The sequence below is a fragment of the Hyperolius riggenbachi genome, chromosome 6, assembly GCF_040937935.1.
Source record: "Hyperolius riggenbachi isolate aHypRig1 chromosome 6, aHypRig1.pri, whole genome shotgun sequence".
NCBI lineage: Eukaryota > Metazoa > Chordata > Amphibia > Anura > Hyperoliidae > Hyperolius > Hyperolius riggenbachi.
Genome location: NC_090651.1, coordinates 127,017,296 through 127,045,020, shown reverse-complemented (window position 1 = coordinate 127,045,020; position 27,725 = coordinate 127,017,296). Strand labels below are relative to the sequence as shown.

General features: G+C 44.0%; 1 protein-coding gene across 1 annotated transcript in view; it reads left to right on the top strand.

The window, feature by feature from the left end:
• Window positions 1–3,069: 3,069 nt before the first annotated feature.
• LOC137521091 (calcium-activated chloride channel regulator 3A-1-like) overlaps window positions 3,070–27,725 on the top strand; it is an 81,199-nt gene continuing 56,543 nt past the window's right edge. The window contains exons 1-2 of the mRNA XM_068239876.1: window positions 3,070–3,237; window positions 27,397–27,534. Of these exons, the coding sequence (XP_068095977.1) occupies window positions 3,073–3,237; window positions 27,397–27,534 (303 nt within the window). The 5' untranslated portion in view covers window positions 3,070–3,072. The remainder of the gene's footprint in view (window positions 3,238–27,396; window positions 27,535–27,725) is intronic.

The window sequence follows — 27,725 nt, the reverse complement described above, 5'->3', positions numbered from 1 at the left end:
AAGCTCTCCCTGCTCTTGCAATAGTCCCTGTGGCGTTAATTACTATTCCCCCTCCAGGTCGCCCTGGATAGTGGGGAAAGATGTAATTCGCCTTCCAACTATTTCTGGCAGCCAAATTACAGTGTTTTTATAGTCATTTGTGCTCCGTCTTTTGACAGTACCCAAATTACTCACTGAGCGCATCTATAGCCGTAATTCCTATTATGGCCTATGCGCCCAAATCTCCAGCGCTGTACTGACCAGTGAGGTAAATTACTGACTTGTGCGTTAAATACCTCAACACATGTCAGTAAATGTGAATTCATAAAGATTAGAGCAGGGGTTAAAGCCAAGAGGGATGTCTGGTATTTACTGTACCTCCAGCTCTGTACATGACTGACTGAAGCAGAGAGGAAGTAGGAAGAGCCTCCCCTCCTGCTACTCACTCTATTGGCTCTGATATGTTCTCGTGAGGGACACGTTTTTCTAACCACCAGGCAGCAGAGAAGAGAGCCGCCACAGAAGAGATTTCCCCATGCAGCCCTTTAGACGTTAACCCTTTAGGTTCCTGTTTGAAGATGCCGAGGAGCAACTAGTGAAACCATCCAAGAATGATGTGTCTTAAGTTTCTCGGAAGTTCATCTAAACTCTGGCCATTAAACAAAATGTTAAAAAAGACTTAGGCCCTGTTCACATTACAAACGCGGAGGGCCGTGCATTTGGAACGCAACGCATACGAACGCACGCCATCTGTGTTGCGTGGCTGATCCCATTCACTGAAGTGAATGGGTCAGCCATGCGTTTCTGTAAAAAAATGTGTGCAGCGTGCATTCCCAGACCACACTGGTCCGGAACGCATGCAGTGTGAACATCAGACAGTGCACTCTATGCACTGTCTGATGTTGTGCGTATCGGCCTGCTGCACACGTTCCCAAAACGAGGCTGGAAACTGCAGTGTGAACAGGGCCTAATAGATTCAAAGGCATTAGAAGGAAACATACATCTAAAGGGATGCGGGGATGCCTCTTACTATTGTAATTTCCTCACTGTACAGAAGTGGGAGAACATCATGTGACAGAAACCTACTCCTTGCTGTTCTGCTGTTACAAACAGGCACAAACAAACACCCCAGGTTACCCCCAGCTGGCTGCCGCAACTCTGTGAAAATACTAAAGTATTAATTGTACGAAATGTAAAAAAATGCTTGTGCTTATTTGAAATGCATTTTCTGCTTCATCAATTAATGACTCTTATGGCTGCCAGGATGTTAGCATTTTTCATGCTAACATTCTGGCAGAGGGCAGCAGGTTTTCATCAAGAATTTTATGTTATCTTGCCCCATACTTTTTCCTGCCTTCTTCTTTCCTAACAAGTACCCTAGTTTTAGGCATACAGTGAGGGAAATAAGTGTTTAAACCCCTGGTGCTTATGCTCATTTGCCTTCTGTCCAAGAAATTACTAGTTTATAATTGTAATAGTAGGTGTATTGTAGATGCAAGAGACAGACTAAAAACAAAAGTACCCCAGTCAGAGGTTGATGTGCATTGTAGTGAGTGAAATACGTGTTTGATCCCCTATTAATTAGCAAGACTTCAGGCTCCCAGGTGTCTTCACTGAATGCAGGTAATGCACAGATATTAGGAGCACCCTCTGTAAGGGAGTTATCCTAATCCCAGCTTGTTACAGGACTTGTAAAATAGACACCTGTCTACAGAAGTAATCATTAATCATTCAATTACTCAGATTCCAAGCCAGCCACCAGGGTCGTAACTAGAAATCACTGGGCCCCCATGCAAAGCTTTGGATGGGGCCTCCTCCTGCCAGGACAGAGCACTCGGGGAGGGGTAGAGAGTTTGGGGCTAGACGTTGTAAAGAAGAGCCTGCTGCACACTGAATAGGAACTGTCTACAAATCTTTGCAAAACTTTGTATGATTCCTTATCAGTGTCTGAGCAGATGCAGTCATTAGAACAATTGTGCAGAGCAGAACGTTTTTTCTCTCCTTGCCCTTAGTTGTCAGTCTGCCCAGGACGGGGCCCCCTGTGACTTCTGGGCCCCCCTGCGGCTGCATCCCTTGCAGGATCTATTGTTACGCCCCTGCCAGCCACCATGGCCAAGACCAAAGAGCAGCCCGAGGATGTCAGGGACAAGATTGTAGACCTGTACAAGACTAGATTGGTCTACAAGACTATGGCCAAGCAGCTTTGTGAGAAGGTGACTACAGTTTGCGGGACAATTTTGCAAATGGAAGAACACAAATTACCTTTCAATTTCCCTCGGTCTGGGGCTCCATGCAAGATCTCACCTCATGGAGTTGTAATGATTATGAGAATGGGGATGAAGCAGCCCAGAACTACACAGGGAGAACTCGTCAATGATCTCCGGGAAGCTGGGACCATAGTCACCAAGAAAACGATTGGTCACAGACTACGCTGTGAAGGGCTCAAATCTTGCAGAGCCCATAAGGTCCTGCTGCTCAAGACAGTACATACTGTATACAGACTTGTCTTGCAGTGAGAATAGGATAAGCTAGCCCATAAAAGCATATCGGTAGGTGCTTGATCACAGTAACGCACCTGTGTCCGCTTTTCAGCACCTGTAACATTGATGTGTTGCTGAAAAGTGAACAGAAGCGCACTAGTATGCTGAGGCCCTTACGCTACTGATACCCTACTATCGATAGCAGTAGATAATCTTGTGCCCATTTTTCATCGTGGGGCTTTTAACTGTAGGTAGCAATATTTATCTAAGCAAAACTTTGATTAAAGTTGATTTGTGCAACAAAATGCAAAATAGCTTTTCATCATGTATTTTGTTAAACAGCTATTTTTTAAATAACTGACCCAGAGCAATTCTGCATACCGGATGCTCTGATGGCAATGGGAAACTCCATATTTCTTTCATTTCAGCTGTACTTTCAGTGAACAATATAGAAATGCAGCAAAGCAATAATTAGATGAATAAGCATTGAAATGAAAATGAGGAAATTAGGAATGCTCACAATAGCACCTCCCAAACCAGTCTGTGAGTCTGACACACCCTGATTTATACAATCCATACATAAGCCAGCTTTATTTCTTCCCAGCAGAGCAGCATGAAGGCAGCATTGTATCTGCCCTGCTTGGTTTTTATACTGGATTTTGGCTGTAACATAGAGAATGCTGCTGGCGTGCACCTCCGAGATCATGGCTATGAAGATCTACTTATTGCTATCCATGACCATGTTCCAGAAGATCCTCAGATAATCAGTAACCTCAAGGTAAAATATTTCTTTTTGTGCTAACTTGTTTATCCTTTTTTTTTTTACTCCCCACAACTATCAGGGCCGGCGCTGCCATTCAGGCAAAAGGGGGTAATTACCCCAAAGCCCCCAACCACTCCAGGGGCCCCCATGCCGCCAAACCACACCTGCCTCCCCCTGACTGCTCCCCCATTAAAGTCAGCCCCGGGACGCCCGCCCTGCCAGACCCCTCAGGGGGCCTCCCCCTGACTGCTCCCTGTGCCCAACGCATGTTCAGTAGTTCAGGTGACTTGAAATATCTCACCTGTTCTGGCGGCAGCTCCATCCGGATCTCTGTCTTAAGCCACGCTGCCTGGCTTTTCTCTATGTCGACACATGTTATTTACACATAACATGCGCTGCATGGATAAGACGCAGGCAGTGTTGAAGCCTGAGATCAGGACAGAGCCACTGCTGGGACAGGTGAGATATTTCAAAGCACCTGAACTACAAAACATGCGAGGGGCACTGGGAGCAGTCAGGGGGAGGCCACCTAGGGGCCTGGCAGTGCGGGGGCCTCAGGAGCTGACTTTGATAGGGGAGGGGTGGGGGCCCCACAAGTTGACTTTGACTTGGGACCCCTGTGTGGCTTAAACCAGCCCTGACAACTATGGTAGAGTTACTTGTATGTGGCTCCCTGGTTCTGATTCAATTAACTCTTAACCGGAGTTTTCAATATAATACTTTTTTAGCCAACAGCAAGCAAATAAATTCTCCTTCAGGAGCTTCCCATATCCTCCTGCCCCCCACTATTGCCACACACGGACCCCCTATACATAGCAGACAAGAGCTTTTCAGATGGGTTCCATGGCCACCCTCATCTTCATGCGCAAACATGGTCATACTGCGCCTGCGTGAGTACGGCTGTACTATACAGTACGCTGAAACCACTTGTCCATTAGCGGCTCAGTGGTACTGCACAGGTGTGGCCATGCTTGCGTGCATTTTTATTAATATTGCGTTTACCTTGGGACTTATGTACATCTTATATGGAGGTGTAAATATGAATTTTAAATTTTGCAGTTTTCTGGCATAGTGCCCCTTTAAGGAGAACCTGAAGTGAGAGGAATACAAAGACTTCCATCTTCATTCTCATTTAAACAATGCCTGTTGTCAGTCTTTTGTACTGATGCTCTACCTGTAATACTGTAAAGGGTATCTGAGGTGACATGTGATATGATCAGATAAATATGTATGTACAGTCCCAAGCATACAAATATGTACAGTGCCAAACATACAAACAACTCGGCTGTGTATATTTTTTTCTTTTTCTGCTTGGAAGAGTTAAAGATTTAGGTATTCAAGTGGCAGTTTCTATCTGGTTGGGATCTAGTCAGACTATAGTGTAACTCACTAATAAGGAATTACAGTCATAAAACTTTTTCCTAATTTACACTAATATATGCAAAGTAATTCAGCACCAATGGTGATTTGACGTGCAAGGAACCAAACCCTGGAATCCAAGGTAGTCTTCAGTAGTAGTCCACAAGGATCTGCACCATCTTCTTAACCACTTGCCGACCGCCCCCAGCCGATGGGCGGCGGCAAAGACTGGGCCCAAACGACCGCAATACGCCCATCGGCGGGGGCGGCTGCGGGAGTGGCTATGCGGCGATCGCGTCATTCGTGACGCGATCAGCCGCCGGGGACTGGCTCCGCCCACCGCTCGTAGTAACCCGCCGGCCGTTCGGAAGCGCCGGCGGGTTACTACCACCCGGATCGCCGCATTTACATTGTATAATAGGCTTTGTAATGTATACAAAGCCTATTATACTGGCTGCCTCCTGCCCTGGTGGTCCCAGTGTCCGAGGGACCACCAGGGCAGGCTGCAGCCACCCTAGTCTGCACCCAAGCACACTGATTCCCCCCCCCCCCCTGCCCCCTGATCGCCCACAGCACCCCTCAGACCCCCCCCCCCTGCCCACCCCCCAGACCACTGTTTGCACCCAGTCACCCCCCTAATCACCCATCAATCACTCCCTGTCACTATCTGTCAACGCTATTTTTTTTTTATCCCCCCCCCTGCCCACTGCCCCCTCCTGATCACCCCCCACCCCTCAGATTCTCCCCAGCCCCCCCCCCCCGTGTACTGTATGCATCTATCCCCCCTGATCACCTGTCAATCACCTGTCAATCACCCGTCAATCACCAGTCAATCACCCCCTGTCACTGCTACCCATCAATCAGCCCCTAACCTGCCCCTTGCGGGCAATCTGATCACCCACCCACACCAATAGATCGCCCGCAGATCCGACATCAGATCACCTCCCAAATCCATTTTTTACATCTATTCTCTCCTCTAAACACCCACTAATTACCCATCAATCACCTATCAATCACCCCCTATCACCACCTGTCACTGTTACCCATCAGATTAGACCCTAATCTACCCCTTGCGGGCACCCAATCACCCGCCCACACGCTCAGATTGCCCTCAGACCCCCCCTTTATCAATTCGCCAGTGCAATGTTTACATCTGTTATTCCCTGTAATAACCCACTGATCACCTGTCAATCACCTATCAATCACCCCCTGTCACTGCCACCCATCAATCACCCCCTGTCACTGCCACCCATCAATCAGCCCCTAACCTGCCCCTTGCGGGCAATCTGATCACCCACCCACACCAATAGATCGCCCGCAGATCCGACATCAGATCACCTCCCAAGTGCAGTGTTTACATCTCTTCTCTCCTCTAAACACCCACTAATTACCCATCAATCACCTATCAATCACCCCCTATCACCACCTGTCACTGTTACCCATCAGATTAGACCCTAATCTACCCCTTGCGGGCACCCAATCACCCGCCCACACGCTCAGATTGCCCTCAGACCCCCCTTTATCAATTCGCCAGTGCAATATTTACATCTGTTATTCCCTGTAATAACCCACTGATCACCTGTCAATCACCTATCAATCACCCCCTGTCACTGCCACCCATCAATCACCCCCTGTCACTGCCACCCATCAATCAGCCCCTAACTTGCCCCTTGCGGGCAATCTGATCACCCACCCACACCAATAGATCGCCCGCAGATCCGACATCAGATCACCTCCCAAGTGCAGTGTTTACATCTCTTCTCTCCTCTAAACACCCACTAATTACCCATCAATCACCCCCTATCACCACCTGTCACGGTTACCCATCAGATTAGCCCCTAATCTGCCCCTTGCGGGCACCCAATCACCCGCCCACACCTCAGAACGTCCTCAGACCCCAGCCCTGATCACCTCGCTAGTGCATTGCTTGCATCTATTTCCCCCCTCTAATCACACCTTGAGACACCCATCAATCACCTCCTGTCACCCCCTAGCACACCTACCCATCAGATCAGGCCCTAATTTGCCCCGTGTGGGCTCCTGATCACTCGGCCAAACCCTCAGGTCCCCCTCAGACCCCCTTCCGATCACCTCCCCAGTGCATTGATTGCATCTATTTTCCCCTCTAACCGCCCCCTGAGACACCCATCAATCACATCCTGTCACCCCCCTAGCACTCCTATCCATCAGATCAGGCCCAAAACATCCTGTCATCTAAGAGGCCACCCTGCTTATGACCGGTTCCACAAAATTTGCCCCCTCATAGACCACCTGTCATCAAAATTTGCAGATGCTTATACCCCTGATCAGTCATTTTGAGAAATTTGGTTTCCAGACTACTCACAGTTTTGGGCCCGTAAAATGCCAGGGCAGTATAGGAACCCCACAAGTGACCCCATTTTAGAAAGAAGACACCCCAAGGTATTCTGTTAGGTGTATGATGAGTTCATAGAAGATTTTATTTTTTGTCACATAGTGGAAAGTAGACACTTCAAGGTATTCAGAGAGGAGCATAGTGAGTCCGTGGCAGATTTCATTTTTTTTTGTCGCAAGTTAGAAGAAATGGAAACTTTTTTTTTTTCTTTTTTTTGTCAGAAAGTGTCATTTTCCGCTAACTTGTGACAAAAAATAAAATCTTCTATGAACTCACCATGCCTCTCACTGAATACTTTTGGATGTCTTCTTTCCAAAATGGGGTCATTTGGGGGGTATTTGTACTATCCTGGAATTTTAGCCCCTCATGAAACCTGACAGGTGCGCAGAACAGTCAGAGATGCTTGAAAATGGGAAAATTCACTTTTGGCACCATAGTTTGTAAACGCTATAACTTTTACCCAATCCAATAAATATACACTGAATGGTTTTTTTTTTTATCAAAGACATGTAGCAGAATAACTTTTGCGCTCAAATGTATAGGAAATTGTACTTTATTTGAAAAATGTCAGCACAGCAAATTAAAAAAGTCATTTTTTTGCCAAAATTCATGTATTTTTTGATGAATATAATAAAAACTAAAACTCGCAGCAGCAATCAAATAGCAGCAAAAGAAAGCTGTATTAGTGACAAGAAAAGGAGGTAAAATTCATTTAGGTGGTAGGTTGTATGACCGAGCAATAAACCGTGAAAGCTGCAGTGGTCTGAATGGAGAAAAAGGCTCTGGTCCTTAAAGAGAAACTCCGACCAAGAATTTAACTTTATCCCAATCAGTAGCTGATACCCCCTTTTACATGACAAATCTATTGCATTTCACAAACAGACCATCAGGGGGCGCTGTATGACTGATTTTGTGCTGAAACCCCTCCCACAAGAGGCTCTGGTACCGTACGGTACTATGGGCAAACTTCCACAATGTAACAATGTTCACAGACAGGAAATGGCTGTTTACAGCTGTCTGCAAGGCCAGAACAGCTAGATAACCTGCCCACAGTAAAAATGTCACCATGTAATACATGTCAGAATGTGAATCTGGGAGAGGAAAGATTTTACAATGAGCAAACAATGACTAAATCATGTATACATAATTATTGTAAAAATGAAGCACTTTTTTTATTACATTATTTTCACTGGAGTTTCTCTTTAAGGGGCGAAAAGACTGTGGTCCTGAAGTGGTTAAAGTGGCTCTCCAGCTTAAAATTAAAAATTGAGCAGCTTCCCCTGTAAAAGAAACTTATAGGTACCTACATTGCCTGGTCCCTCAAAGCTGTCCCAAAGGCCCCGCCTCCCCTCCCTACCCAGAGAAAAACGCCAAGATGTTTACTGCAGTAAACTCCAGTAAACAGCTTGGCGTTTTTCTTCGGGGAGGTGGAGCCATGCATCGGAGGTCAGGTGATGTGGGATCTTTGAGACGGCTTCCCAGGAAGATGACATCGCAGGTAACTATAACTTTCTTTTACAGGGGAGGCTGTGCGATTTTTAAGCTGGAGATCCCTTTTTAAAATGATTTTATTGAAAAATGCTAAAAAAAGTAATAGCATAAAATTAAGTGCCAGATCTGAGGTGACGGTAATCTGTAATCCTCAGCGCTGAAAACGTCACCCCTTTCTGTTGCTACAGCCTGCAGTCACCCAGTGCTTATTACATACACAGTGTCCACCACCAAGGGACAAACAATAAGCCAGGCTCAGTAGTTTTCAGCAACGGGGTTACAAGCTTTATTCCACAATCATAATCAAATAAAACACTTTACTTACATTGTGGGTCCATGCAAACTGGACCCATACTGCATAAAAACGCATATAAGGTTTTTGCACTGACCAATGTCAAAGTGCACCTTATGACACCATTCAATGGTTACTGTCTGAGATAGCCCGTCTCTCCTTCCCTACAAGGTTTCGGCGTTATGCCGTCATCAGGGGAGAGACAGGATTACAGATTACAGTCTTTACGGTTCCATTGTGGATTGGAAATTTACCTCTGGCAAAAAGCTCAGCATGACAGCCAAGAAACTGGCACTGTTTATAAAAGAATGAAGATGGTAGCCTCCGTATTCCTCTCACTTTAGATTCCCTTTGAAGTAGTTCTGGAACTGATTACATTAACCTGGTTTGAAGAAAACCTGTTTCCTGCATAGTGGCTGCACATCTTAATTTACTGAATGGGCTCTCCTGACACAACACTGTTGGGTGTTGGCCAATCTCTAGCAGATATGATTAAGGCCATATAGGACAAAGTAGATGGGGTTAGCAGCTCAAATTCCATACAAGGAAGTCCAGACCTATTTCTGTGTCACAATTTGCATTTTATCTAGGCCACATTCATGATTACTCATGTTGATTTAATTATTCTCTAGCACCTAGAAAGCTTTAGTATTTGAGGCCTAGTGTGATTTCATAATTTAGACTGTATGATTCACATAGGGTGACCATTTATATAATTATAAACCTGACTGGTTGGTTAGTGCATAAGGTGGTAAGGTTTGTCTCAATGAATGCTGTCACCAAGAGCAAAAAGTACTTGTCAAGAATATAAATAGTGTTGTGTTGTCAAAAGGTTTCCTTTATCCACACGAGTACTATGTAATAAATACTGTAGTCATACCTCCCAGCTTTATGAAATAAAAAAATGTACACCTCTAAGACACACCCCTGCCACACCTTAAATCTCGCTCCTGCCACACCCCTAGTCATGCATACTGCAACAATTCATTAGCAAAATATGTAGTGTTATCACTATCTCTGTCATCACTAGTTTTTCTTCAAATTAACATTTGACAATAATAAATTCAGGCAGTTATTGGTTATTAAGCGAGATAAGGACTATAAGTTTGTTCTTAAGTTCAATTTGTATTTAAGTGAGAATACTGTGCTCCCCTGTGCCTCCAGTGTCCCCCTCTGCTCCCCTGTGCCTCCACTGTGCTGTCCTGTATCTCTTGTGTCCTCCTCTGTCCAACTGTGCCATGCTGTGTGTTCAGTGTCCCCCCGCTGCCCCCCTGTGCCGTCATTGTCCCATCTTGTATCTTCAGTGTCCCCCTGTCACAGGAGCCCTAGTGGCTGACCGCACTTAGCCTTCTAAACGGTGCCAGCGCACAGATCGTGCGAACTCTGGTCGCAGTCAATGCGCAGGAACCGTTAAGAATTAGCCGCAGACAACTCAGAAGGGAGCCTGTGAGACACGGGTAATTACAACGTCACCTACTGGTTCAGAGTAAACTGCCACCACCGCGGTTACCATGGGACCGTGGAGCCCACTAACTGACTGACTAGTCCTGCAAATAAAACGGTTAAACACACGGTATTCTGTCTAGCCAACAACAAACAAACAGTAGCGTATCTTCAGAGACCCGGGATCAGTTCTGCGTGTGCTGATAAGCAGGGTAGCGGATAGTGAATGACTTGAAGAAAGTCGTTTATTCACGCAATATAAATAATTAATATATACAGACAATTATTAAAATCACAATTATTAAGACAGTAATAGCCAGTATAAAAAATAAAAGAAGGGAGAAAAATACTTAGTTCCTGGAAAGATGTCCTTTTTGTGGGAAAACAGAGTTCTGGGTTTCAATTTGAGTTCAGACCAGGTGGATGCCAGCATATCCTCAAGCTGGCATCTGATGAGTGCAAGATGTTTCAGTCTGGAGGACCCTGAGTTTGGGTCCTCTGCCATTCTTATGCCCCTGCTTCAGAAGGAGGGAGTGAGGGCGGGGAGCCATACACCCCCTTAGAAGATGAGATGAGCCCTCCCCTTATCCTGGGGGCTAGAAATCATATCTACCCATATATGGGCTCTATCTCACCGAACCGTACAGGTCAGGGCAGATTTATTAACATTTTCAGGTCTGTCTCGATTTACCCAGCGCCCTGATACCAGACATGAGGGGTGGGACCCCTGTGGTATCATCAGGGCATTTTCAAACTGCCTAACTGGCAGTCCTTACCTCAGAATGTTCTGAAACTTCCTCAGAACCAGCACCGGGGCTCATGCTACACTTCCCCCACGTTTGGCGAAGCTGCCATCTCAGGAACCCCAGAAATATGACAGATCTGGGAAGTTATGGATTATGCTATGAGACTCAGCAGCTAGAACACATCCTGAATAAACCTAACAGCTGACTTCCCTTTGATCTTTACCAGTGAGCAAGGTGTCAAGACCTCCCGGAGATTTGTAGCCTGCCTGGCTGCACCTAGGCATCCTGATCACCCCTTGGTTAATTAACATCTACATGAGATCAGCTAGGTGTCACCTTATACCTGATGGATGGGCCATCCACACAGCTTGAAGCCAGGGACTCTCTGGGCCCAGGCTCATTAGCATATCAAAAGAGCCATCCAGCCTTTAGGATGGTGCTCTCTCTGCTAAGAAAAGGACTTCAGCTCCCCCTACACACTCAACCCCGATTGTATCGATTTGAAGCGCAATCGATGCAGGGAATCGAGTGCGATCGCTTTTTCTTCACGGGCGGTTACAGGACGCGCCTGCGGCCCCGCAACCGTCCATGACACCCCCTCTGTCTTCCTGTGCCTCCACTGTGTCATTCAGTATTTTCAGTGTCTTCCTCTGTCCCTCTGTGCCATCCTGTGTGTTCAGTATCCCCATGTGCCATGCCATGTCTCCTGTATCCCCCTCTCTGTGCCTCCACAGTGCCATCCTGTGTCTCCAGTGTCCCTCCCCATCCCCCTGTGCCTCCACTGTGTCATTGGTGTCTCTCTGTCCCTGTCACCCTGTGCCTTCATTGTGGCGTCTTGTGTCTTCATTGTCCCCCGTCCTCCATTGTGCCTCCACGGTGCCATTCGATGTCTCCAGTGTCTCTCTCTGTGCCTCTGTGCCATCATTATGTGTCTCCAGTGTCCCCCTGTGCCATGACATGTCTCCAGTATCTCCCCTCTGTGCCTCCAAAGTGCCATCCTGTGTCTCCAGTGTCCCTCCCCATCCCCCTGTGCCCAGGGGCGTAGCAATAGGGGTTGCAGAGGTAGCGACTGCATCGGGGCCCTTGGGCCAGAGGGGCCCCAAGGGGCCTTCCCTCAGCTACAGTATTAGCTCTCTATTGGTTCTGTGCTCATAATAATCACTTCTGTAGATGCTTTAAATAGTAGTAATCATTAACAAACTGCTCCCCATCCCCTTCTTGCACCTCTGACACTGTAGTTGACATTGGCAGGTTGTGGTGCTCTGTATCATTTGTTATGTATAGAGTGCTTGGGGGGCCCCAATGTAAAACTTGCATCGGGGCCCACAGCTCCTTAGCTACGCCACTGCCTGTGCCTCCACTTTGTCATTGGCGTCTCCAGTATCCCCATCCTTCCCACTGTGCCTCTACTTTGCCGTCCTGTGTCCCCTCTGTCTTCTTGTGCCACCATTGCGCTATCTTGTGTCTTCAGTGCCCTCCCTCAGTCTCTCTGTGCCTCCACTGTGGCATCCTGCATCTCCAGTGTTGCCCTTTAGCTGCATTGTGCCATCCTGTGTCTCTAGTTCCCCCCTCTCTCCCGCTGTGCCTTTACTGTACCCTCGGTGCTGTTTTCTCACCACTGAAAATGCCTCAGGCTTATCCGACAAGCTATAGTAACAGAGTAACAGAGTAACAGAGTAACAGAGGCACCAACAAAGGATAAAAATGATTCAAATCTGTTTAAAAGGAAGGAAGTGGGTGGACTCACCTCCCTTAGGTGAGTCAATGACCAGGCGAAAATGAGCCGTTATTCATATAACAATAATATTTATTAAAAATTCTCCAAAATTCTCAAAATGTCGCACATTTGGAGAATTTTTCATAAATATTACTGTTATATGAATGGTGTAATTGCCTTCTTAAAACAGAAGTAAAATTTGCAATAATTCAGTTATAAGTGAACATTTGTGGTTACCCACAATGCCCTACTGAATATGCAAATTATCCCTTTTTGCCCTTGTGAAGCCAAGCAAGCATCCAGAACCGCTGGTTTATAGCAAGCCTATAGCTTTAAGTTTTACACAGCCATATCAAACCCACATGTAGACAGCCTGTTTCGGACTTTTGGTCCTCATCAGTACATGGCAGGGATTGATAAGGCTGTATGAAATAGGGCTTGGACGAGCTTAAAGCTATAGGCTTGCTATAAACCAGCGGTTCTGGATGCTTGCTTGGCTTCACAAGGGCAAAAAGGGATAATTTGCATATTCAGTAGGGCATTGTGGGTAACCGCAAATGTTCACTTATAACTGAATTATTGCAAATTTCCTTCTGTTTTAAGAAGGCAATTGCACCAAGCTTTGCTTTTTTAGTAGGAGGGCTTTTTGGTTCCTTTTATCCCCCTATACATTCCTAGTAGTTTGGGTCACCCTAAGCTGTTTGGTTACTTTGTTGTTCTCGTCCAAGCCCTATTTCATACAGCCTTATCAATCCCTGCCATGTACTGATGAGGACCAAAAGTCCGAAACAGGCTGTCTACATGTGGGTTTGATATGGCTGTGTAAAACTTAAAGCTATAGGCTTGCTATAAACCAGTGGTTCTGGATGCTTGCTTGGCTTGACAAGGGCAAAAAGGGATAATTTGCATATTCAGTAGGGCATTGTGGGTAACCACAAATGTTCACTTATAACTGAATTATTGCAAATTTCCTTCTGTTTTAAGAAGGCAATTACACCAAGCTTTGCTTTTTTAGTAGGAGGGCTTTTTGGTTCCTTTTATCCCCCTATACATTCCTAGTAGTTTGGGTCACCCTAAGCTGCTTGGTTACTTTGTTATATGAATAACAGCTCATTTTCGCCTGGTCATTGACTCACCTGAGGGAGGTGAGTCCACCCACTTCCTTCCTTTTAAACAGATTTAAATCGTTTTTATCCTTTGTTGGCGCCTCTGTTACTCTTGTTATACTATTGATCTAGACCACCCTTGGTGGAGGGGTGTATCTCCATCTTCTTCTATCTACAGAGAGCGACTTCTTAGACCTGAGTGGGGTCAGGTTATAATTATCCCCACCTGCCTATCCAGTGGTCGCCTGTGTGGTGACCTACACTTGTGAGTATAATTTCATTCATACAGCATATCCTGATTTACTGAAAATACTACACTAGATTGGGCTCTCGGTTTCATTTTTGTCTTTCAAGCCCCTTATCCGACAAGCTCCCATTCTTCTCCTTCAACGTGGAAGTGACATCATTGCGACAGGCATGCCACTTGTATCAGTGGGGTGTTTGTAAGTCAGGATGTATGTAACCCAGGGACTACCTGTCAAAATGTTTAAGGGATGGAAATAAAGTTGAGAGTCAATGAAGCACATTTTTCAGTAGAAAAAATACATATATTTACATAGTTGTATACAATAGTCCTAGAAAAGGGACAAAAGAAGAACAGATAGACTTAGTTTGCAAAGAGAAAATGTCCCTGCAAAGAAGGGGCAGTTGGGAATTCTGAATATTTTGTGGAATTTCTGGTTCCCCACTTTGTTTAATACAGTGGAGTGGTAGAGATTGGAGAAGGATGATTTAGCTTTTTTCATGGGGAAGATTTTCTTCACAAAGTAGGCAATGTTCAGCACATTTTTTTTTTTTTTTTACTGAAGATGTTATGATTTTATTTACTGTCATTTTTCAATCCTTCGGTATTGCTGTTTTATGTCTTATATGTTTGTTGATTTGTACAAGAAGCAAGTTGTCCCTGTTTTTGTTTGGTTTTTTTTTCTCATACAAAAACATTTTTATATATATTTTTTCTGTTTATTAAGTCTACATTGATGTTGTTTCTGTCATGCACTGCTATATTATTGCAAAGGTTGTTTCTTTTTTCCACGTAGACTTTTGAGTAAATAGAGGAAGTTATTGGATTGTACAAGAAGCAAGTTGTCCGTTTTTTTGTTTGTTTGTTTCTGCTCATACGAGCACAGTTTTTGTAGTAATTTAGTATATATATATATATATATAAATATATATATATATATATATATATATATATATATATATATATATATATATATATAAAACGGAAAATTGTATACTTACCTTCCGGTAATTTTCCTTTCCTGCTGTGGTCATGGCAACACACAAATGGGTAACCCCGCCCCCCAGCTTACAGGTCCTATAGCTATAAAGTGAAGAGAATCCCCTCCCTCTGTGCTTTTTTGTTTCTAGCCAAGCGAAAGGATCCCCCTGTGAATGACTTATCTGCCTGTTTAGAAGTAGAGTGAGTAAACGTAATTTGGTGTAATGAGGTGGGCACCCGTATGCTGCCATGACCACAGCAGGAAAGGAAAATTACCGGAAGGTAAGTATACAATTTTCCGTTTTCCTGCAGTTGTCATGGCAGCACACAAATGGGTATTAACTAGCGTAATACATATAAAGAAAGGGCGGGAGAATTTCACTTGTGCCAAAAGAAAAATTTCAGTTTATTCACACTGTACAGCATTTCATTTATGCTTCTGAACATAACTCCTTTAATGTACATACGTCTTAATTAACCGTACATGAATGAAGGACACATAATGACAAATCTTAAGTTCTACTTTGCGCTATATTATCTTGTGCTTATTACTCTACACTTCACCTTATTTTTTTTTTATTTTTTTTTTATTCCGTCAGGACAGAGTTAAGAATTGCTGTTCCAAAGTCTCTGGTAGATCTAATTGCTGGGTCTACTTTGTAGTGCTGCAGAAAAGTATTAGTTGATGACCAATTCGCTGCTCTACATATGACCTCTGGTGACACCTTTGCATAAGCCGCCCATGATGTTGACACTGATCTAGTCGAATGGGCATTGATCTCCCTTGGAGGGTCTTTCCCTTCACTCCTATAGGCTGAGGTAATTGTTCTGACAAGCCATGTCGCGATTGTTCTTACAGAGGCTGCCTCACCCTTTCTCACACCCGTAGGGATAACAAAAAGTTTTTCTGATTTTCTAAAATCCTTGGTCATGTCAACATATCTCCTTAATAACCTCCTTGGCGGTTAATTTTTTCTGCAAAAATTGCAGAAATCCAATTTTTTTAAATTTTTTTTTATGTTTCATGTAAAGCTACCAGAGTGGTAGCTACATAAAAAACTCCACTAGAGGGCGCATGTGTCCCTCTAGTTCGATCGTCGCCGGCAACAATAGCAAACAGGGGAACGCGTATATAACGCACTCCACTGTTTGGCTTCTCCTGTCGCCATGGCGACGATCGGAATGACGTCATGGACGTCAGCCGACGTCCTGACGTCAGACGTCTCCGATCCAGCCCATAGCGCTGCCCGGAACTCATTGGTCCGGGCAGCGCAGGGCTCTGGCGGGGGGGGGGGGCCCTCTTGCGCCGCTGCGTGCGGGCGATCGACGCAGAGCGGCGGCGATCAAGCTGTGCGCGCGGCTAGCAAAGTGCTAGCTGCGCATACAGCACTTTACAGTATGTAAATCGCCCCACCAGGGGCTGAGATCTCCCCCTGCGCGGCATAGCCCGAGCTCAGCTCGGGCTTACCGCCAGGGAGGTTAATAGTGCTGGTATATTCAGGGTATCTATGTTTCTTTCCTCTTGCAGCAAGAAGGCTGGTAGCGTCCATTCCTGGTTGAAGTGGAAACTTGTGGCGCGTTTGGAATGAAGTGCTGTACCGGTCTTAATACCACCCTGTCATTAAATATTGTGAGATATGGTTCATTGTGAGATAGAGCCTGAATCTCCGACACACGTCTGGCAGATGCCACTGCTACCAAGAAAAGTACCTTGTCTGTGAACCTTTGTAAAGAGCATGTTGTTAATGGCTCATACGGATGCTTCGTTAGAGCTTTAAGAACCAAAGGTAAATCCCACTGGGGAAATATGTTTCTCCTAGGTGGACGGATCTTATTTGCTGCTCTAATGAACCGGATGATTAGGGGGTTTGTTGCCCATCTAATATCAGTTAGCGCTGACACTGCCGATATGTGAACTTTCAGAGTATTCACTCCTAGTCCTAGATCGAGTCCTCTTTGCAGAAATTCCAGAACATTTGTAGGTTTTGGTTGCATCATACTATCCTGCCTCTGTAGTATAAATTCTTTGAACTTGTTCCAAATGCATCTATATGTATTATTCGTAGTGGGCTTTCTTGCTTGCATCAACGTGTCCTGTACTGCCTGTGAACAGCCTAGATCGCTTAGCTTCTTGCGTTCAGGATCCATAACCTCAGCTTCAGCCGCTCCGGTTCCGGGTGTAGGACTGGACCCTGGGCTAGTAGGTCTATCCTCCTCGGTAGCTCCACTGGCTCTGAGCTGGCCAGCTTCTTCAGTAGAGGGTACCATGGCCTGCGCGGCCAGTCTGGGATTATTGCCAACATATTGACCCTGTGTAGCTGTATCTTGCAGAGAGTGTTCATTATTAGAGGTGTTGGAGGATACACATAACCCCTCGTGAAGTTCCACTGAGATGTCAATGCGTCCCATTGCTCCGCCTTCTTGTCCTTGTACCTTGCAAAGTAACGAGGGCATTTGTGATTGAATTCCGTCGCCATTATGTCCACCTCCGGAGTCCCCCATGTCCTGCAGATCTGCGCAAACACTTCTCTGTTGAGTGACCACTCGTTGTTGTCTATGTGGGTTCGACTCAGATAGTCTGCTCTGAAGTTCAGGCTCCCCGGGATGTGCACTGCCTGTAATGACCGCACCGTGCTCTGTGCCCATTCCATTATTGGCGTTACTTCTCTGAGTAATTGTTGGCTCCTCGTTCCACCTTGGTTCTGGATGTACGCCACTGCAGACGCATTGTCCATCCTTAGAGTCACGTGTGTTCCTCTCAGGTGCTCCGTAAAATGAATTAGTGCTAGGAGGGCCGCCCTGAGCTCCAATACATTCGCTGTTAGGGTATGCGTTGTAAACTTCCACTGACCCTGCACATACAGATTGTCCATCCATGCTCCCCAGCCTGACATGCTGGCATCCGTTGTGAGTACTATTGAGTTGGCAATGAATAGGGGATGGTATTTCATCAAATTGTATGGCTGCATCCACCACTCTAATTCTCTCCTCATGTGGTTTGTGATATGTATCTTCTGCCAATAGCTGGGAGTTGTCCATTGTATCAGGAATTCCCTCTGGAAGATTCTGGAGTGCCACCTTGCCCACCTGACCATGGGAATGGTTGACGCTAGTGTCCCCATGAGTCTCATGCATTCTTGTGCTGGCCACGACTGTCTCTGCAGGAACCTCTGCACTCTTGAGATTACCACTGTTATCTTGTCCTGTGGTAGCTTGATTGCATTTTCCCTTGTTGCAAATTGTGCTCCCAGGTAAATCAGTGTTTGTGTGGGCTGTAGCTGGCTCTTATTCCAGTTTATGAGCCAGCCAAACTCCTGCAAAGTTGCAATCAAGTGGTCTCTGTGTTTGACTATGGTATCTTTGTTGTCTGACACCAGCAGTATGTCGTCCAGATAGTGGTGTACAGTAATTCCCTGACCTCTCAGATGTGCAATGACCGTGACTAATATTTTTGTGAATGTACGTGGAGCCGTAGAAATGCCGAATGGCAGACTGGTGAATTGATAATGATCGCGTCCTACCGAGAACCTGAGGTATTTTATAAAGTCCTGATGTATCGGTACATGTAGGTACGCGTCGGACAGATCTATGGAAATTAACCAATTTCCCGGTTGTATGACTCTTGAGATTGTGTATATAGATTCCATCTTGAAAGTCTGCTTCTCTATTATTAAGTTTAGTCGTCTTAGATCCAAGACCGGCCTCAGTTCCCCTGACTTTTTTGTGACGAAAAAGAGGGGGGAGTAAACTCCCCTGAACCTCTCCTCTCTGGGAACTTGCACGATTGCCTTCTTTACTAATAGTTCCTGTACATAAGATCTGAGTGTCCTGAATTTGTTCTCGTCTTGAGGGATGTTTGTCGGTATGAACAGGCTGTGTGGGGGTGCCTGTGTAAATCTCCACTTGTGACCCTCTGCTATCGTGTGTATTACCCACGCATCCGTTATATGCTTCACCCACACCCTGAGAAACGATCTTAAACGTGCTCCAACTGTGTGAGTGTGGGCTGGCAGACCTTCAGAATGATTTTGGGGTCTGTGTACCGGGCTGACTTCCTTTCTGCTTGCTGAACCTAGACATTGCACTTTGAGCTCCTTGCCATGATCTTCTGAATCCTCTTCCCCCCCTGACCGCTGAGTTGTCTCTACCTCTGAAACGAAAGGACCTTCTGTCTGATGTATATGTTTGTCTTTTATTTCTCCTTTCCTGTGGTAATAATCCGCTCTTACCACCCGTAACTCTAGATATCGCGGTATCCATTACCTCTCCAAATAGACATTTGCCATCATACGGAATTTTACACCAATTTACCTTGGAATTATTATCCGCTGCCCAATGTCTAAGCCACAAAGCTCTCTTGCATGTAACTGAATACATCATAGATCTAGATGCACACCTTACCACATCTATGCCTGCCTCTCCAATGAAGTCTGCTGCCATTCTAAACTCCTGTAATCCTGCTAAGAGCATTTCCTTATCATAATCCTCTTTAATACCTGTTTCCATGTTATCAGTCCACATATTAATGGCCTTGGCAATCGAGGTTAGTGCCACACCTGGTTTACAGGATGCTCCCATGGTGGTATACATTCTCTTTAAATCTGTGTCCATCCTTCTTTCAAGGGTGTCCCTGAAGGCCACCGAGTCTTCAAGCGGCAATGTGGCATGTCTTGCTAACCTAACAATGGATGCGTCTACTGTTGGCGGGGCCTCAAGCTTAGCGGGCAGAGCGCCGCCTAGAGGGTATAATTTTGAAAATCTGTGAGTCAACTGCGGCTTCTTTTCAAATTTCGACCATTCCTCCTTCACTAACTCCTCTATTTCCTCCATTACCGGAAACATAGGTAGCTCCCTTTTCAAATGTGGGTAATACTTAGGTCTTTTGGCTGGTGGCTCCAACTCATCCTCCCAACCTATAGCCTCCTTCACCGATTTAATGAGATGTGGGACCATAGCGTAGTCAAACCCTACATTAATGGTCTCTCCCTCAGCGATCTCCTCGTCAACACTAGGTGGCAAGGTCTGAGCTTGTAAGTGTCTCTGAGTAAGGGACTCTTCTACTGCCTGTTTAACAAGCGCCTGTATATCTGGCATCTCCTCCTCCTCATAAATCGGGAGCGAGTAAAGGCAATTGGCACACACAAGTTTATCTGGCAAAGTGTTATCTCCACAGGCCCAGCATTTTCTTCTGTCAGGGGGGTTGGAGTGTTTAGTCTTGCTAGATGCTTTCCCACTCCTATGTGTGGTATCCCTTCTTGTTTTGTCTTTAGACTCTCTAGAATCTCTAGAAGTATGAGGTCTGAGAAGACAAAAAGCAAAAGGAGGAATCTGCTTCAATAAGCATATTTGCAACAATTGTCTAAATGCACTCTTTTATGTATATATTTTTAGAACTGTGTGACATCATCACGCCCTTACCCATCCGAAGTATGCTGGCTACCTTCCTGCAGATCGGTTTCCATAATTAACAATACTGGCTGTCAAAAAACAAAGGGAGCAATGTCAAATAACAAAACACATTCCCCCTACAGCCTCACCACCAATCAAGAAAAAGAAAATGCAAACCTACCAACGGCTCTGGCTAAGATAGATCTCCGCAGAGTACACCAATGAAATGCTGGCTGCGTTCTGCCTGCAAAACAGCAAATATAATACCGTCCCATTATCCATAACATACATGGCACCACAGCTGAGGGGCTTCACTATCCCCCTACAGCAAATGTCCTCTAGTGCTGCCCACCTGATTGCAGCCCAAAACGCATAAAATTAAACCAGCTGCCTACCTTACTGACGCAGAACACTGTCCACGCTGACTTTGTCTCTCCTTCCGTGCCTGAGCACCAATGCGCATCCAGCAAATGCCTCCCCACGCACTGAGGCTAAATAGTCAGTTCCTTCTCCACTGACCTGCGTACTTCCGCCTGGTGGAGCGCAGGAGAGGCTGGGCTACCTACCCGGAAGTGCTCCCTGCGCACCACGCCGCCGATACGGCGCTCCGGATAGAGGCGGCTACTGCCCAAGAGATCATGCTGCCGCTCGGCCAGGTAATTTTAACCGTCATGCCACCTATCCCTCCAGCATAGGGATCCCCCAAACCGCGCTCCACATTGGGCATTATGTCGGGGCTTCAGAGCAGGAGAGAGATAACCTGCCTGGACTGCTGTGAAGACACAGCAGGGTAAGGGCAAAAACTATAAAAATTGCTTCCCAAAAGATGGGGTAGACCTGTAGCGGCGGACAGAAAGAAAAAAAGCACAGAGGGAGGGGATTCTCTTCACTTTATAGCTATAGGACCTGTAAGCTGGGGGGCGGGGTTACCCATTCGTGTGTTGCCATGACAACTGCAGGAAATATATATATATATATATATATATATATATATATATATATATATATACACACACACACAGTATATATTTCTGCTTATTTAGTCTGCACTGATGTTGTCCCTTTCAGGCATCACTATATAATTGCAAAGGTTGTTTCTTTTTTACCACATAGACTTTTGAGGTAATAGAGTAATAGTTATTTAACCCATTCGCGTTCCGTCGTTTTCACGTGAGAAATGTTCACCTCCCATTCATTAGCCTATAACTTTATCACTACTTATCACAATGAACTGATCTATATCTTTTTTTTTTCCGCCAACAATTAGGCTTTTTTGGGGGGGTACATTTTGCTAAGAGAAAACAATGGAAAAATTCATTATTTCTCAGTTTTCAGCCATTATAGTTTTAAAATAATACATGCCTCCATAATTAAAACTCACGTATTGTATTTGCCCATATGTCCCGGTTATTACACTGTTAAAATTATGTCCCTATCACAATGTATGGCGACAATATTTTATTTGGAAATAAAGGTGCATTTTTTCCATTTTGCATCTATCACTATTTACAAGTTTAAAATAAAAAATATATAGAAATATTTCATCTTTACATTGATATTTAAAAAGTTTAGACCCTTAGGTAAATATTTACATGTTTGTTTGTTTTTTATTGTAATGGGTTTTTTTTATAGTAAACAATTTATTTGGGTAGTTTTGGGAGGGTGGGAGGTAAACAATAGATTTATAATGTAAATGTGTGTTCATTTTTATTTTTTTTTCCTTACAGTTGTAGTTTTACTTTTTGGCCACAAAATGGCGGCCATGAGTTTGTTTACATGACGTCACTCTAAGCGTAACACACGCTTAGATTGACTCATCGGGGAGGGAACAGCCAGAAAAGGCGCAGCTTCCGAGAGAAGTTGTCGCTTTTTCAGCGGGGGAGAGGAATCAGTGATCGGGCACCATAGCCCGATACATTGATTCCTTGGCTACCGAATCCGCGGCTGGGAGTGCGCGTGCACACGCGCGATCGGCCGCGGGAGCGCGCGGTAGCGCGCATGGTTCCTGGACGTAGTTTTTACGTCCAGGAACCAAAATAGGTTAATCATTCACTCACCATTCCCCTTACTGTATTTTTGTTTTTCATGCCTCGACACAAACAATGTACGGTACCTTTCTCATTTAGAAACTAAAGAGATTAAGCCTGGAGTGGAAAGCTACAAATAGAGAATTAAAGTTTGCATTATACTGGCTGTTGTGAGGCAAAGTAGATCATTCTTACTTAAGACACTTCAAAATATAAACACTATTGCAATTCACGTTTTCTCCTGAGTTTTCTCCTAGGTGATATTTTCACACCTTGTTATAAAATGGCCTTTATGCCACTAGCAAGCAAGAAAATACTCAAAATAATTTGGCCAATCTACTGGAAGAAATCTCTCAATAGAAAAGTCAACTAAACAAAGGCCACAGTTGACTTCTCTCCTGAGATTTCTTCCAGTATATATTTTTTTTACCTTATCTAAAAAAAAAATGTTCATCACCTGACAAATGAAAAAGTACTAAAAAGTGGGTAAAAAATATCAAACTTATGTTTAAAATATTTTCCTGCTTACTGGGCTCCTAAAAGATGTTTTAAGGATTAGTGTGAAAACATCACCTGTGAGGAAACTCAAGAGAAATGTTAATTGAATAGGGGACCATAGTGTGAGTCAGGGGCGTAACTAGACTTAATTGGGCCCCCCTGCAAAAAAGAGAACATGGGGCCCCCTTGGTCCCCAAATCCCATGCGGGTCACGTGATTGGGAGCCGGTGAATGACACACTACTCTGCGTGATGAGAGGAGGGGGCAGGGATGGTTTTTGTGAGCGAACAGGTAGGTTTTTTTGTAAATTGGCTGTACTTGCAGTTGAGGGGAGGGAGGATGTGGGGCCCCCAAGGCATCTGGGCCTCCTTGCGATGGCAGGGGTCAAAGGGGTGATTGCTACACCAATAGTGTGTGAGTGAAATTCTGGACCTCTGGACATCCCGTGGATATACAATTTGGGGTAGTATTAAGAACCGACTCACTCTTCTAGTAACTCTATTGGCTGCACAGGATCCCAATTCTGGATTAATTGGATCCAAAGCAGGACAACTGAAAAAGACCCGGGTTTAATATCATGTCTAATATCATGTGCATTGATCTGCAATGTTGCTTAGTGGATATATTAAGCCAAGGTGCAAGTGCTTGTGCAAAAGGAGCTTGTGGAAACAATATGGTCATAGAAATAAATAATTATAAAAATATATATATATTTGGTATACATTTTATAATAGAGTGGCATATAAATGAATAAATTAGGCGAGGCAGCATGGCATGAGAAAACAAATAACACATACCCAGGTCACAGAATGGTTAAAGACTTCTGCAGCCACAAATTAGGGGGAGAAGAGGCAGACATGTGACCACTTCCTCAAGAACTGAGGACACTTGTTACTACTAACACCTGATACTACCCACCAACTTTATATCAACGGGGGTGTGTGTGTGTGTGTGTGTGTGTGTGGGGGGGGGGGGGTGTCACTGTATTGCGTGTGTATTTTAATTGGTTTTATTGTTGTGCTGATTGTGGCTCTTGTAATTCTCTTAAATAAAATATTATGTGAATATTCGGGTGGTGCAGCTGCATTTTTTATAGTTTGTATGTGTAATACACATGTTTTTAAAACACTCAATGTTCTGAAGTATTTATTTTAAAAAATCCTAGTTATCTTGCATTCTATTATAGTAAATGTTGTGCTAGTAATAGTATAACTGGAAAACAGTTAAAGCACAGTTCTGTGTGGTAGTGGTATGTAAAAAAGTTTATCTACTGCCTTCTTGAATCTATAATCTTTATTTTAAAATGAATAAAACAATATTTCTACTTGATTGATTAGGGACCACGTCTAAAGTTTTATGTGAACAAAGTTTTAAATGTTTAGTTCACTCTAAATCAGGGGTGTCAAGCTCAAATACAAAGTGGGCTGAATTTGCCGCAGGCCAACCTCAATGACTACTGGTCACCTTCCACCCTTATAAATTTCCCTGGTGTCTAATAGCCCCTCTCCCTCCCCTATACAGTTCCTTGGTGTCTTGTGGACCTCCTTCCTCCCCTATACAGTTCCCTGGTGTCTACCTGCAGTGTGGAAGCGATTAGGGAGGCTGGCCGGTATCTTTGTGGAGATCCTTTACAGGGAGTGCTTTTGCAAAGTATAAAAGAAATACTGAGAAGATGGACTGGTCCAAAACCTGCTTACTTTAATCACTTTACCCCCACGCGTACGGATTTCTCCGTCCCTTTTTCCATCCTTTCACCACCAGGGACGGAGAAATCCGTACTTTCCGCACTCCTGCCGCTGCCCGCGCTCCCGCTCGCTCTAGCGCACAATCCCGCTCGTTAACACGCCGCCGGCCGCTCGCCCGGAGCTCAATGAACAGGAAAATCCATTCCCGTTCGTTGATCTAAGCCCTGCAATGATCCGCTGCTTCTCCGATAAGCAGTAGAGATGTCACGAACGGTTCCAGGCGAACTTTGGGGGTTCACGTTCGCCTGCATCAGGTGAACTTTTGCGGAAGTTCGATTCGCCCCATAATGCTCTATTGAGCAAAACTTTGAGCCTCCATATCACTGTCAGCAGACACATTATTGCCAAACACACTGGTCTCACTGCTGTAAGCCCGCCCACCCTTCCTCCTCCAAGCAAGGTCCTTATACCATTTGACTCAGTTGTCTGCCTACACTAATTAATTATGGGACAGCTGCTACAGAGATTTTAATTAGCCTCTTGTGGGTCACCTCCCTCCTCCCCTCCTACCCTTCTACCTATTCCCTCCTCCCTCCTACCGGAGGGTCTAATCTGCCAGGGAATTATCCTATTTTAAAAACCAGTATACATCATACCATGGCTGGGAATCGAACCCAGATCTCACTGTGTGGTGGGCAAGCACACTAACCACCGTACCACTACAGTAGTAACTGAAGCTGGCCTAAAATTTACCATTTATGCTCAATGCAATAGAAACATTAGGTTGCTTAAAGGGAACCTTAACTGAGAGTGATATGGATGTTTCCTGTAAACAATACCAGTTGCCTGGCAGTCCAGCTGATCTTTGTGACTGCAATAGTGGCTGAATCACACCCTGAAACAAGCATGCAGCTAATCCAGTCTGACTTCAGTCAGAGCGCCTGATCTGCATGCTTGTTCAGGGGCTATGGCTAAAAGTATTAGAGACACAGGATCAGCAGGCGATTCAGGCAACTGGTATTATTTTAAAAGGAAAAATCCATATCCTTCTCCGTTTAGGTTCCCTTTAAAGGGGTTCTTTCGCGAAAAAAGTAGGCAGTTTAAAAATGTGACAGATGACAGGTTTTGGGCCAGTCCATCTTTTTAAGGGGGATTCTCAGGGCTTTCTTTGTTTTCAACAGCATTTCCTGAACAACAGTTGCAAAATCTAACTGACATAATAGTGTGCAAGTGAATAGGGAGGCCGGCTGGTATCTTGCTATTTTGGCAGTTAAACTGCTGTTCAGGAAATGCTGTTGAAAACAAAGAAAGCCCTGAGAATCCCCCTTAAAAAGATGAACTGGCCCAAAACCTGTCATCTGTCACATTTTTTAACTGCCTACTTTTTTCGCGAAAGAACCCCTTTAAGGATTTGTAGCATAAAAGCCAACTCACATTGGCTGGGATTTGAACCTGGGTCTCACTGTGTGGTGGGCAAGCACATTAACCACTGTAACAGTAGTAACTGAAGCCTAATTGTGGCCAAATAGTAAAACTACACCCTAAAGCATTTTTCACATACAAATACATTAGTTTTACACAAAAAATTAACTCCTTACCTCCCACACTCCCCAATTTTATTTTTTTTTGTAAAAAAAAAAAAATTACAATTAAAAAAAATACATAAATAGTTACCTTAGGGACTGAACGTTTTAAATATTTATGTCAAGAGGGTATAACACTGTTACTTTATAAACTATGGGCTTGTAATTAGGGATGGACGCAAAACTGAAAAAAATGCACCTTTATTTCCAAATAAAATATTGGCGCCAAACATTGTGATAGGGACATAATTTAAATGGTTTTATAACCGGGACAAATGGGCAAATAAATTTCATGGTTTTTAATTACAGTAGCATGCATTATTTAAAAACTATAAAGGCCGAAAACTGAAAAATAATACATTTTTTCCCACATTTTTTCCTATTTTCCCATTAAAACACATTAGAATAAAATAATTCTTGGCATAATGTCCCACCTCAAGAAAGCCTAATTGGTGGCGAAAAAAACAAGATATAGTTCATTTCATTGTGATAAGTAATGATAAAGTTATAGATGAATGAATGGAAGGAGCGCTGAAAGGTGAAAATTGCTCTGATGGTCAAGGGGTAAAACCCCTCAGTTGGGAAGTGGTTAAACAACAGCAACACAGGAAAAAAAAGTAATTTATAGTGTATGTGTTTACAAACTTTCTAATTTCTGTGATAGTAGTCCTTTAAAAAGACACTGAAGCGGAAAAAAATTATGATATAATGATTGATAGGTGTAGTACAGCTAAGAAATAAAACATTAGCAGCAGATATATGAGTCTAATATTGTTTCCAGTACAGGAAGAGTTAAGAAACTCCAGTTATTTATGTAAAAAGCCATTGAGCTCCACGGCTGTCAAAGTCCCAGAGAGTTCTGTCTTCTGAAGCTTATTATCTCAACTGTCAGTCATTGTAATTTATTTTTCTCTGCAGAGAAGGGGTTCAAAAGTTCACTGCTGCTCTGCAAAATGATTTAGAATGCTGAGTAGTATGTAAACTGTAAATATTAGAGAATGATGCAATGTTATAAAAAACAAAAACCTATATATCTGAAAATAAAAATATGAGAATATTTTCTTTGCTTCTAATGTTCTAGTTATTATCCGTACTACACAACCAAGTCATTATATCATAATTTTTTTTCCGCTTCAGTGTCTCTTTTAATTAAGCCCATTCATATAATTGCTCTGTGTTGTATACATTTATTTTGTTTAATTTTTTTTATTAAAATATGTTTTTATTTATTTATTTTCAGAGTATGGTGACTGAAGCATCATATTATTTATTTAATGCCACAAAGAGAAGATTTTACTATAGAGAGGTGAAGATTCTTATACCAAACACCTGGAAATCGTACAATGTGCAGAGACCAAGACATGAAGCACATCAAATGGTACAGTGTGCCAATGCTGACACTTTTAATATAGAGATAAGAAAGGCTCAGGAATTAAGCTGGGAATTTATTTAAAAATATTTTAAAAAAAACTAGTATACTATGCATGACTGGTCTTTATGCATCCAAAAAGTGCTTCCATCTTTTAAAGTGGTAGTGTAAGTGTACTTGTGCCACAAAAAAATGAGAAA